This window comes from Schistocerca nitens, chromosome 4, assembly GCF_023898315.1.
Source record: "Schistocerca nitens isolate TAMUIC-IGC-003100 chromosome 4, iqSchNite1.1, whole genome shotgun sequence".
Taxonomy (NCBI): Eukaryota; Metazoa; Arthropoda; class Insecta; order Orthoptera; family Acrididae; genus Schistocerca; species Schistocerca nitens.
Genome location: NC_064617.1, coordinates 110,726,439 through 110,740,577, shown reverse-complemented (window position 1 = coordinate 110,740,577; position 14,139 = coordinate 110,726,439). Strand labels below are relative to the sequence as shown.

General features: G+C 37.6%; 1 protein-coding gene across 1 annotated transcript in view; it reads left to right on the top strand.

Annotated features, from left to right (window-relative positions):
* Window positions 1–12,600, top strand: part of LOC126252148 (ataxin-1) — a 36,621-nt gene extending 24,021 nt beyond the window's left edge. Inside the window, exon 6 of the mRNA XM_049953016.1 lies at window positions 7,772–12,600. Coding sequence (XP_049808973.1) covers window positions 7,772–8,236 — 465 coding nt within the window. The 3' untranslated portion in view covers window positions 8,237–12,600. The remainder of the gene's footprint in view (window positions 1–7,771) is intronic.
* The last annotated feature ends 1,539 nt before the right edge of the window (window positions 12,601–14,139 follow it).

The window sequence follows — 14,139 nt, the reverse complement described above, 5'->3', positions numbered from 1 at the left end:
AGTGAGCCATGAGGAAACTCTTCAGTTTAGACTTAAAAGAGTTTGGGCTACTGCTAAGATTTTTGAGTTCTTGTGGTAGCTTATTGAAAATGGATGCAGCAGAATACTGCACTCCTTTCTGCACAAGAGTCAAGGAAGTGCATTCCACATGCAGATTGGATTTCTGCCTAGTATTAACTGAGTGAAAGCTGCTAACTCTTGGGAATAGGCTAATATTGCAAACAACAAACGACATTAAAGAAAATATATACTGTGAGGGCAATGTCAGAATTCCCAGACTATTGAATAGGGGTCGACAAGAGGTTCTCGAACTTACACCTAATATAGCTCGAGCCAAAAATACCCTTTTTGAATCAGAAGAATTACCCCAAAAAATAATACCATACGACATAAGCGTATGAAAATATGCGAAATACACTACTTTTCGTGTTGAAGTGTCACTTATTTCAGATACTGTTCTAATGGTAAATAAAGCAGCATTTAGTTTCTGAACAAGATCCTGGACATGGGCTTTCCACAACAGCTTACTATCTATCCGAACGCCTAGGAACTTGAACTGTTCCGTCTCGCTCATAATATGCCCATTCTGTCTGATCAAAATATCGGTTCTTGTTGAATTGTGAGTTAGAAACTGTAAAAACTGAGTCTTACTGTGATTTAGCATCAAATTTTTTTCCACAAGCCACGAACTTATTTCATGAACTACATTATTTGATACTGTTTCAATATTACACACAAGATCCTTCACTACCAGGCTGGTGTCATCAGCAAACAGAAATATTTTTGAGTCACCTGTAATACTAGAAGGCATATCATTTATATAAATAAGAAACAGCAGTGGCCCCAGCACCGACCCTTGGGGAACGCCCCACTTAACGGTGCCCCATTGGGACTGAACATCACTACCACTCTCAATATTGCGGATAATTACCTTCTGCTTTCTGTTGTTAAAGTAAGAGGCGAACCAATTGTAAGCTATTCCCCTTACTCCATAATGGTCCAACTTCTGCAGTAATATTTTGTGGTCAACGCAGTCAAAAGCCTTCGTTAAATCAAAGAAAACACCTAGCGTTCGCAATCTTTTATTTAATCCGTCGAAAACCTCACTGAGAAAAGAGAACATAGCATTTTCAGTTGTTAAACCATTTCTAAAACCAAACTGAACATTTGACAGCAAATTGTGTGAATTTAAGTGCTCCAGTAACCTTGTAGATACAACCTTCTCGATAACTTTAGCAAACACCGATGGCATAGAAATAGGTCTATAATTGTCAATATTATCCCTGTCTCCCTTTTTATAAAGTGGCTTCACTACCGAGTACTTTAATCGGTCAGGAAACCGACCACTCCTAAAGGAAAAGTTACAGATGTGGCTAAGTACTAGGCTTACATACACAGAACAATACTTCAGCATTCTGCTAGATACCCCGTCATATCCATGAGAGTTCTTGGTCTTTAGTGATTTAATTATTAACTCAATCTCCCTCTTGTCAGTATCATGGAGGAACATTTCAGGTAACAGTCTCGAAACACTTTTTTCTAAGAGCGCTATATGATTCCCTGTTGGGACTAGGTTTCTATTTAGTTCACCTGCTATATTCAGAAAGTGATTATTAAATATTGTACATATATGCGACTTATCAGTAACACGGACATTCCCACTACGCACTGATTCTATATCCTCGACCTGTCTCTGCAGACCAGCCACTTCCTTTACGACTGACCATATGGTTTTAATTTTATCCTGAGACTTAGCTATTCTATCTGCATACCACATACTTTTTGCCTTCCTAATAACTTTTTTAAGCACCTTACAATACTGTTTGTAATGGGCTGCTGCATTTAGATTCTGACTGTTTCTAACGTTTTGATATAATTGCCACTTTGTTCTACAAGATATTCTTATCCCTCTTGTCAGCCACCCAGGCTGCCTGTTTGTGCTAGTACGCTGTTTTGAACGTTCTAACGGAAAGCAACTTTCAAAGAGCACGAGAAAAGTCTTGAGAAAAGCATTATATTTATCGTCTACTGTATCAGCGCTATAAACATCTTGCCACTCTTGTTCCTTGATAAGGTTTACAAAGGTCTCTACAGCAACTGGATCAGCTTTCCTAAATAGCTGATGACTATATTTAACACGTATTACAGCACAAAAATCTTTTAGAGTTAAAATTTGTGCATCATGATCTGAAAGGCCATTCATCTTTTTGCTAACAGAATGCCCTTCTAGTAATGAGGAATGAACAAAAATGTTGTCTATGGTTGTTCTACTGTTCCCTTGCACATTCGTCGGAAAGAATACGGTTTGCATAAGATTATATGAATTAAGGAGGTCTACCAGCATCCTCTTCCTTGCACAATCACTTATACAATTAATATTGAAGTCACCACATATAACTAACTTTTTGTATTTCCTATAAAGTGAACCAAGAACCTCCTGTAGCTTTAGCAAAAATGTTGTGAAATCGGAGTCTGGGGATCTATAAATAACAACAGTAAGAAGTTTAGCTCCACTAAATTTAACCACACCTGCACAACATTCAAACATCTTTTCAGTGCAGTACTTTGAAACATCAATTGACTCAAATGGGATACCGTTTTTCACGTACATGGCTACTCCCCCACACCGCAAAGAGCTCCTCGACAAGCTGCCGGCCAACCTGTATCCTGGTAAAGGAAGCCTCTGAATTATCTCCTTATTTAAGAAGTGTTCAGATATACCAATAATTTCAGAGTCAACATCTATAAGCAATTCACTAACTTTATCTCTAATACCTTGTATATTTTGATGAAATATACTAATTCCCTCATTACTCGGATACCTAAGCTTTGTCAAAAGTAGTTCCTTTGTTAGAGAGACTTCCCTTAAGCAGGAATACCTATCAGCTGACTTCAATCTAAAAAAGGTGCAGCTCTAACACACACTACTGCAGAAATTTTCCCATGAGTGATCCCACCAACCCCACCTATGCTGTCACCTATAAGCTTTGCTAACCTCCCCTTCCCATACCTGTTGAGGTGCAGGCCCTGTCTAGGCGCACAGTCCGGAACCGCGCGACTGCTACGGTCGCAGGTTCGAATCCTGCCTCGGGCATGGATGTGTGTGATGTCCTTAGGTTAGTTAGGTTTAAGTTCTAGGGGACTGATGACCACAGATGTTAAGTCCCATAGTGCTCAGAGCCATTTGAGCCATTTAGAGGAGTTTGCCACTTCATCTAACTGGGGTGAAATTACATTAGGTATTCCACAAGGTTCGATCATGGGTCCCCTCCTGGTCTTGATATATGTGAATGACCTCCCTACTTATGTGATACAAGATGCTGAACTGACACTGTTTGCTGATGATACAAGCATAATTATTAATCCAGTAAAAGAAAGTCCGATAGAAAATGATACAAATAAGGTCTTTGGAAAAGTTATTAATTGGTTTTCTCCGAATGGGCGTGCTCTGAACTTTGAAAAAACACGTTACATCCAATTTTCTGCTGCAAAAAGTATAATTCCTTCAAAAAACATAACACATCAAAAGAAGTCAGTAGCCAGGGTAGAGCATACTAAGTTTTTGGGTGTACCAAAAAAATGGCTCTGAGCACTATGCGACTTAACTTCTGAGGTCATCACTCGCCTAGAACTTAGAACTAATTAAACCTAACTAACCTAAGGACAGCACACACATCCCTGCCGGAGGCAGGATTCGAACCTGCGACCGTAGCCGCCGCGCGGTTCCAGACTGTAGCGCCTAGATCCGCACGGCCACTCCGGCCGGCTTGGGTGTACATATAGATGAGAATCTTAGTTGGAAAAATCATATTTTGGATCTCCTAAAGCGACTAGGTTCAGCAACTTTTGCTCTCAGAATAATTGCCAATTTTGAGGATGTAGAAATTAGTAAGCTAACATACTTTGCAAACTTCTACTCTCAGATGTCATACAGGGAAATATTTTGGGGCAACTCAACACTTAGGCAAAAGATATTCACTGCTCAAAAGAAAGTAGTTAGAATAATGTGTGGGGTTCATAGACGCACACCTTGTTGGCATCTGACTAAAAGGTTAGGAATTCTGACAACTACTTCACAGTACATTTACTCAGTAATGAAATTTTTTCTCAACAACATGGACCAGTTCAAAATCAACAGCGACATTCATGATTACTATACCAGAAAAAAGAAAGATCTAACTATCCTTTACTTAACTTACCTGTGGCACAGAAAGGGGCAAAATATGCTGCTATAAAACTTTTTGATGAATTACTAGACGAAATAAAATGTCTGACAGACAGCAGTAATAGTTTCAAAAACAAATTGAAATCATACCTCCTTGACATCTCCTTCTATACCATAGATGAATTCTTGAATATGAGTAAATAAATCTGGAGATATAATATATGCATTTTGTGCCATTTAAGGGAATGGGATAGATAATAGAAATATTTAGGTATAACACTATAATGTAAACAAAAAAAAAACAAAAAAAAAAGAAAACTTGTTTCCTGTGCGCTGTTCTTGTGCATTTGACACATTCCACATCATAACGGTTTTTCCGTGCTATTGATCAATGGAGCACGCAACTATATTCTTTTTCTTCGAATAGGTACCAGGGCTGCATTTAAGACCCTTTTACAGTAGCGATTTTCTTCTCTCAGTCAACCACTCGTGACAAGCGAGTTTACCGTAGCACCCCTGCCATTTTACTCCTGGAGTGAGTCTCGACCTGCACGTCGCATCGGTGTCATAGTTGCGTGTACTGTGAGTGTTGACTGTTGTACAGTTCGCCACCCGAACGGTGCAAATTAGGTTACGAGGAACCATCCCTTTTACGAGATAATCGAAATACAGTAACAGAATGTAGGAACGAGCAATGGCAGTAGAGTTTATTAATGACCGGAGCAAAGTTCATAGTGGATGGTCTTGACGAAGGTCATGTGGTAAACTCTTCACAATCCTGAGAACTGAAAGAATAGGAAACATCAACACTATTATCCGCTTGAGAAGACACATACTTTCAAACACGTCTAACAAATACGAGGTGTGGCTAGAAAAAAACCGGACTAGTACTGGTGAAACAATAAAACGAATGCAATAAGGCTGAAAGTCGCGTGGCCTGTCACGTGACTCTCGCTCCGCCTACTGCTCGAGTTTCATCTGCCTCCTGCACTCAGTCTGCCCGTGGCGTCTGTTTTAAGTAGTTGACGTTTTGTCTGTGCGTCGGAAAATGTTGAGTGTACAGAAAGAACAGCGTGTTAACATCAAATTTTGTTTCAAACTAGGAAAATCTGCAAGTGAAACGTTTGTAATGTTACAACAAGTGTACGGCGATGATTGTTTATCGCGAACACAAGTGTTTGAGTGGTTTAAACGATTTAAAGATGGCCGCGAAGACACCAGTGATGACACTCGCACTGGCAGACCATTGTCAGCAAAAACTGATGCAAACATTGAAAAAATCGGTAAACTTGTTCGACATGATCGCCGTTTAACGATCAGAGCAGTGTCTGAGTTAACAGGAGTTGACAAGGAAAGTCTTAGACAGATTCTTCATGTAAGTTTCAACATGAACGAAGTGTCTCACAATTGAACAGAAGGAACGCCGAAGAATGATTTGTTCTGACATCCTGGAAAACATTGAAAGTGATCCCACCTTCTTACAAAATGTTATTACTTGCGATGAATCGTGGTTTTTTACTTACGATCCCGAAACTAAACGCCAATCGATGCATTGAAAACTCCTGGTTCTCCACGACAAAAAAAAGCACGAATGTCAAAATCGAAATTCAAGGAAATGATGATTGTTTTTTTGACATCAAAGGGATTGTGCACATTGATTGGGTACCAGAGGGACAAACAGTGAATCAGCATTACTACATTAGCGTCCTGGCTACCCTACGTGTGCGAGTACGGAGAAAACGGAACGATTTGTGGAGAAAAAAGTCATGGATACTTCACCAAGACAATGCCCCAGCTCACAGTGCGTTGTCAGTGAAGACGTTATTGGCAAAACACAACATTCCCATCTTAGATCATCCACCCTACTCACCTGATTTGGCCCCCTGTGACTTTTTTCTTTTCCCTAAAGTCAAGTCAGCTTTGAAAGGAACTAGATTTGAGACTGTTGAAGCAGTAAAAGAAAAAGCGACGGAAGTAATGTATGGACTTACCGAAAATGATCTGCAGCATTGCTATGAACAGTGGAAAATTCGTATGGAGCGGTGTAGAGACCGAGGAGGAGAGTACATTGAAGGAGATAACATGAAATTGTAAATAATTGTAAATAAATGTTTTTTCCAGCATCAGTCCGGTTTTTTTCTAGCCGCACCTCGTACGTGAAAATTATTTTTCTCGTTAGACAGATGTGAATTTTCACAGTTGAAACAATTTGTATTAGAAACGTTTATTTATTTACGCTCGTATTTATGCACAGTGAAGCTTTTTTTTGTCCAGAAGTTGTAAAACGTAAATACAATTTTGCTTTCAGATATTTCGTCTTTTATGTGGGAGACCGCTAGTAGGAAAAATACCAGGTCCTCACACAGTCTTTGCAGTCACGAAAACGAAGTGACCAACAAAATAAATATTAAAATTACATGAAGCCCATTACTGTGGTAGGTGAGAAAAGGTTAACTTACAATGTTAGCAGTGGATGCCACACTGTACTGTTTCTGTGTGTGCGTCCACTCTTGGCTTGGTCGGCTGATCACCGACATCACAGTCCCACGTATGAAGTGGTTCGTGGCTGGTTTACATTCAAGCACGTGACATGCACCCACAGTGAGTAGTCGATTTCGATCAGAAGGCTGATTCTGTAAGATCTTTACACACTGCCCAGGAGCCTGTACCAGAAAAATGTAAAATAGGAAAATTGTGATACAGTGTTTCATACAGTAGTAGAGAACGTAGATGTAATTATTTTGTATGGGCTTATTGAGATGAATTTTTCGGTGAACAGCTGATATGAATTGAATCGACATTCATCTCTCAACCCCCCCCCCCCCCCCTCACATCAAATCCCCAGTGTGGCACTTTGGTTGGTGAGATCATTAAAACATTTAGAAGAATAGTCAGTGGGATTCTGCTGGTTCGAAACTGCATTAAAAGTTGCGTCATTAGTACGAAGTGCAGATGAAAACCAATTAGACACTAAGATTATTTGAAACATCCATTTTAATTCCAATTGTTTGGGAAAGTATTGTATTTGAATTAAATATAAATAAATTTACTTGGTTGTTGTATTTCTTTTTATTATGTTGCATCTGTCTAACAAAAGTTTTCTTATACGATATGTTAATTGAAGTTACCAGTTTTAAATGCCAGCATAGCAGTTCCTTCCACTTTAGCACAACAAAGCATACAAAAAAAGGATGCATTTTGACGAGATCTGTAGTGCCATATATCACTGAAACAGCATATTTTGTAATACACAAGAATTAATATGTAAACCAGCAGATATGGTGTATTACCTTTACCAACACTGATACTGGCATGGCGGCTGCTCGGTTTGCTCCTGTTGGCAATCAGAGTGCAGGACACATGACTGAGCATATTAATTTAATTCTCACCAATTTAAGTTGTGATATTAGGTCCAAATCTAATCACAACCTGAGTCGTGTGTCATGTACTGTGATTAGCTGACTATGCTATGCATCCTGTGCTGTGACTGGTTGACAGAAGTAAACCAAGCAGCCACCATGTTGATTTCAGAGTTTGTGTAGGTAACATACCACCTACAACTTCCACTGTATGTGTATGCTGACGTATTGCATCTTTTATCTGCAGGTCGAGTACGAATGCCCAGCGGAGCAACCGTTCTTTGTATATGGACAAGGTTGGGCATCGTGTTCTCCAGAGAGAACCATGCAGCGTTACGGGCTCAAATGTCATCGCCTTCAAGTTGGAGATGTTTGCATATCTCTAACACCACGAAGCCCGCCACACCATTCCCAGCAACATAAGAAGCAGCAACAGCAGCAGCAACAGCAACACCATCAACAACAAATGCAACTGCAACAGCAGCAGTTGCAGCAGAGACAGCAACAGCAACAGCAGCAGCAGCAGCAGCAGCAGCAGCAGCAACAACAACAACAACAACAACAGCAGCAGCACCAGCACCAGCAACATCAGCAACAACACATTCAGCAACTGCATCAACAACAATCACATCCTAGGAAAAGACGGTGGTCAGCACCAGATCAGTTTCATGAAGACAATCCTCCAAAGTTTCAACTACGGACAAAGGAATGATTTATCCAGCATAACTGTCTGTTTGTATCTGTCACACTACTTTGAAGTGGATATGCAGACTTGAAGTGATAATAAAAGCCAAACAGCATTCATGGTGCTTGACGTGAAACGTACTTTACCATATTGTAGTGGTGTCGTGGTATCACTGATTTGCAATACTTGTGTTAAAACAAGAAGGATTGAAGGAAATGAAGATTTCAAATGAGATATTTTACGTTGTGGTTCACATTTGTAAAAGACATGTTGCTGAACCAGAAAATGACAGCTTTTATGTGTTGGCTGTGTCAGCATAGTGTTTTCAACTGGCATTTGTGCACAAAGTTTACTGCAGAGCTTCTGAACTGCATGTGTGTACCAGGTGCTGTGATACAAGATTACTCTATATTAAGAAATATTGTACATTTAAGAGATAAAACAAACTGATAATAGAACACTGCACAACTGAACTAAAATAATTTGAAAGTGTTGACTTGTTTGTTTACATTTGTAGAAGAAGTCACTAAAAGTGATTGACAATCCATTGAGGACACCAGAAAAGGTGTTGTGCAGTGTGTGTCTTGTAGCCATTTCACGTTTTGAGAATGTGCTTCTCCATATGTGTATTTTTCAATTAGCTGTAGCTTGCCTGTCCTTTAAGACTGCTGTGATAATGTCTCAAATTTTGACAGAGGGATGTGCTCATTATCTCATTTGAAAACAAAGCGTATTCTTTTGTCTCATTCTTCATACTTCATATATTCTGGGGGTGAGAATGGTGCTACAGATTTTTATATGAGAACATACAAATTAACTGATTAACTAAATTTCCTTACATCATTAGTTAATTGTGGAATGATGTGAAGTTATCTGTTGTGGAAGTGCCTCAGTAAACACACAGGGAATTTGTTAGGAAATGTACCAGATTGATTCAGACATGAGTTTTAAACCATTCCGTGAATTTTACCACAGACATCTACAGTGCTGAAAGAAAGATTATATTTTTCCTGTGACACGTTTTCAGCTATAAATTTTATGAGATATGGGTCCAGCTGGTGTATCTGACGATATTTGTAGTGACTTTGTCTTTCTCACTTATTTAAGTGGAAATTTTCTGAGTGGAGTCTTGCAGCTCTTAAGATCTTCTCATTTCAGTAGCAGCAAATCTTCTGCATTGTCTAAAACATATTATTTATTTTAAAAAAGGAATTGTGTGCAGTCACTAGACAGATTTGCAATTTTATGCTGGATGTGGACGTATTTGTCAACAGTTTGTCATTATGCTCCATGGTTAATTTCTAATGAAAAGGATAAATACAAATCATAATTCCAATGTCTACCACAAAGTAGGACAGAAAGTCGCTGAATGTTATTCATACAAGTACATGCACATAACTCCATTTATGGCCTTATTATGTGGGAATTGCTCATTTACCTTCATTTGTACAACGACAATCATGTGGCTGCCACATAACAAAGACAATGTATGCAACTGAGATGTCCCGTTGTACCTCACAGGGTGACACATGAAATGATGAACCATTTCTGTGTGTTTAGCTTTAACTGTTGTCATGAGTATCAAGTTACATATTGCATAAACGTACAAATTCCACAAACTTTTACACACAGAAACATGGCAGTTTTGGTGTTTACGAAGACCACATTCATTTTGGACATTGTTTTGTCCCAATTTTGTCCAGTTTGGATAAAAATAATCCAAAAACTATGCTTTTTATCTTGCAATCATAACCATTTGTTAAGTTGTTTTTTCTGCATTTTCCACCTGTCATTCTCCTCATTATTATGGTGGAAACAGACCTTGTCAGGAAACTTTATCAACAATATTTTCTTTATGGTGTAATTCGGGAACAAAATATCAATTTCTGTCAATATGTGAGAGATTTTGCCATACTCTTGTATATTTGCATAAATTAACAGTAGTACAAAATGTTTGATGAGTAAAGTGATGGAACATTCAAATTTCAATGCAGACCCTTCAAGTAAACTTGTCAGACCTGTCTTGTTGTATAATATCACTGTTTCCATTTCAATAAATGAGAAACATACTTCCACTTTAACACTTTTTCCTCATTTCTGTTGAAAAGTGTGCCATGTTTACAGTGAAAGTGAATTAGCTAGAAACTGAGGTACTTACTTTTACTACATTTCAACTACAAGATATCATTTACAGCCACCTGTATGAAAAGTTCTGTGCCACCATTTAGGATGACTTTCCAGACACGAATTGTAGTATCAGAGTAATGTAAACAAACTGTTTCCATTATAGAGACCAGAAAATTGAAACCTTTTGGTTCAGAATGTTTTGTGCCATCCTGCACCATTCACCTGAACTGTCTGTTAATGTGGAACTGTCTCTTAATGTGAACAACTATATTATTTTACTCAGTGATAATCTAAATACAGGCAGGGCTGACAGCACAGTGAAAATAATGTTACATGCTATGGAAAACAAGTAAATGTACATTATATCTAGAAAAGTTGTTTCGTCATCGTCAACTGGTCAGAAAGTTGCCATAAAATAGTATTTTGAAATATGTGAAGCGTGTTGGAAATTGGCATTGTCTAATTGAATTGTCAATAATTTTGCATTGCTCTATTTCCATAGTTTTTCTGAAAAAAACTGCATAACTTTCATATTTACTAGTCAAGAGAGATGAGAGATGAGATACAGTCCGTTAGCATTGTCAAAATGTTCCTAAAAACAAACATGATGTAATTTTGTCCCATTATGTGGTCGTAATGTTTGAAGAAATTTTTGACTTCCAATATTCAAGGAAGAGCTTTATTGTAGTATATTATGACCTCACATGGAGCTGGTAATGGCCATTACCGTTTATAATGGATTTACAGAAGCTGTGTGAAGTCTGTGAGAAGGAAGGTATTTTTACATTAATGTGGTAATATTGAGGAGATGCAGTTTGATTTAAAAACTTGTATGCAAAATTTATCTGGTGTAAGAATATTAGAATCTGGTACCTGCCACTGTTAGTAAATGTAGTCCAAAGAAATGTGTAGAAATTCTATACAACTGGTCCTCTCTTGTATGTTGTAGTTTATTGTATAAAAATAAGTATTTCAATCAAAATGAGCCTCCTGTTATTATTTTATATTCCGTACTTACAATACGGTGTTCATTTTCTTTTCTTCCTTGTTTTTTCGTTTTCTTTCACCATCCATAATCACATAGTTTGACCAACATTGAAAGTGGTGTAATATGCAAAAGTAAATATTTGATTTACATACGAATTAAAGAACTAAGGACTATGAATTGCATCAAATACACACTCTTCTTAAATATTAATAATCATATGCATGATTATGAAAGAATAACATCAAGAATCTGTAAAAATATGTCTCCATTTGCTTCATTATTCTGACACCTATGACAACAAAGCATCAGATATGATATTGTAAACTTGTCCACCTTATTATCAAATCAAGTAACCTGAATTGTGCCATACTTTGTGCCAGGTAAATATGTTTCTGAAAGATTGAATTTATAGCTTGTGTGCCAGATGCCTATTTCCCGATTTAGTTCTTTCTGTCGAGACATGGTTCACATACAAAAATTTCAGATTACCTCACAATTGCACATTCGTGTTCCTAAGTACAGACTTCTGTAACAGAAAGAGGCCATTGGATTTTGTTGCTAAGAGTGCATAGTTTTACCTATATAAAAACTTGCAAAAATATATGAATCCAGATCTAAACCATGTTACAAATAAAAGTATAATGCATATTTTAAAACCTGTATTTTGTTAAATGAAGTGAATAACTAGAGTATCGTACCATAATTAAAATATTCATTCTGTAATCATGGTATTGTTTAATGAAAATGTTAATGTTAAAAGAGATGTTAATTATACTTTAAGCAAAGATCTCTGTTGTCAAATATGTTAAAGCTGACAATCGTGGAATCTGTTAATCTTTATAGTTTGATAATGTGTTATGTGTGAAAGTTGAATTTTTATACAGAGAATGAAAGTGCCTTGTATATACTTCATGCCCAGTGTTTCCAGTGTAATTATGTATTGTTGAATGGATTTAGACATGTAAATATTCATGTGTGTATGTTCAAGCCAGCATGGGTTTGTATATTCTTGTGTGAGTGTGAATCGAGAGGAGGGTATATGGCCCTGGACCCTCTTTATTTTGTGTTCCTCTCTTACCCTGTGTGTGTATGTGTGTGTGTGTGTGTGTGTGTGAATGTGTGTGGTGAGATGCGGTTATAGATATTTTTGCTTTCATGCTTTTATATGAATATCTGTGTTAGTTGCTTGAATGTGTTACTGGACATGCATGAATATACTTATTTGTATACACAAATGTCTGTATACTGAGAATATAGCAGCAACATTTAAATTTTATAGTGCCATGTTTTTCTTTTCTATACCTTGTCAGTTATATGTTAATTTTATTTTCCATCAAGCTGCTGTTAATAAAATAAGACCTAAATGTTAAACCTGTGTATATATCTTCTGTCCACAACCACACCAACCTATCAAAATACTACCTTAGTACTTGTAAAATATTAAATTATAGTCAAAGAAATTACATGCATATGAGGTTGGAATGACAAACTTCTGAAACAAGTCCACATTTCCCACTTTGAAGTTCTAGCATGTTATTAGCTAAGGGAAAATAGATATGAGAAAAGAAAACCAGTGTTGAATAGATTTTAGACATACCACTACATCAGTTAGAGTACAAGGGGAGAAGGAAGTAGGTACGCAATGGAAAATCTGTATCAGTGTAGCTGACAGTGATTAAAAGCCGCATGTTCTGAATACATGTCTTAACCATTGCAAGCCATCCTCATTGTTAGATTATAGAAGAACAAACTGTTTAGGCAATTTTACTGCCATATTATTTCATCTTTAAACAAGTTGCATCAATAACAATCTAAGCACAATATGAACAAATTGTGTCTGTTAGCAGTTGCTATGAAACATATTTATTAATCAAAACTGCATTTCAAGAGCCACAGTTGCTCAGCAATTGTTTTTCATTACTATTGGGTTGTTGCTTAAGTCTGTCGAGTTTTCCCATAAATAATAAATATAACAGATACACACAACAGAGGCTTTAGTCATCAATAGTCCATTCTCCTTCATTGTTCATAGTAGTCTGCCAACTGTGGAGTAACTTCCCACTTCTGTGACTCTGGAAATCATGTGATTTTGATGCAAAGAACACATTGAGCCACTTTCAGAGTGCATTTTCACCCAGAAAGGAAGTTCCTTGGAGGCTGTTCAATATAGAACGGAAAGATGAAAATCTGATAGGCCAAGATGAGATGAATAACGTGGGTGCACATTGACTTCCAAGCTCCTCTACTGTGTTGTCCAGTAGAATGCAGGAGGGCATTATCATGGAGTAGCTTCACTTCATGCAGTCCTCCTGGTCATTGTTCTTATATTGTGTCTGTAAGATGTCTCAGTTGTTGGCAATAAATGTCAAAAGTGATGATTGCACCTCGGGGAATCAATTTGTAGTACACCACACTGCCGATGTTCCATCCAATGCATAACATTATCTTTTGTGGATGTGTGTAGGTCTTTTTTTGTGCTCAACCATTCCTTTCTTTTCCTTATATTATCATAAAAACACCATTTCTCTTCACCAGTAATGATACAGGGTGGGAATGGTTGGTGTTGTTCACAAGCCAGTTGATGTTGAGCAAGCAGAGGTTGACATATGACAACCTGCTGATTTTTGTGATTTTGACTTAGAGCATACAGTACCCATACACCCTATTCTTGAACCTTCTCCATTGCGTGCAAGTGTTGGACGATGGCGGAATGATCACAGTTCATCACATTTGCCAGTTCTCGAGTACATTGATGTGGATCATTGTGGATTAATGTATTTGAACAATCTTCATCTAACTTTGAAGGTCTTCCTGA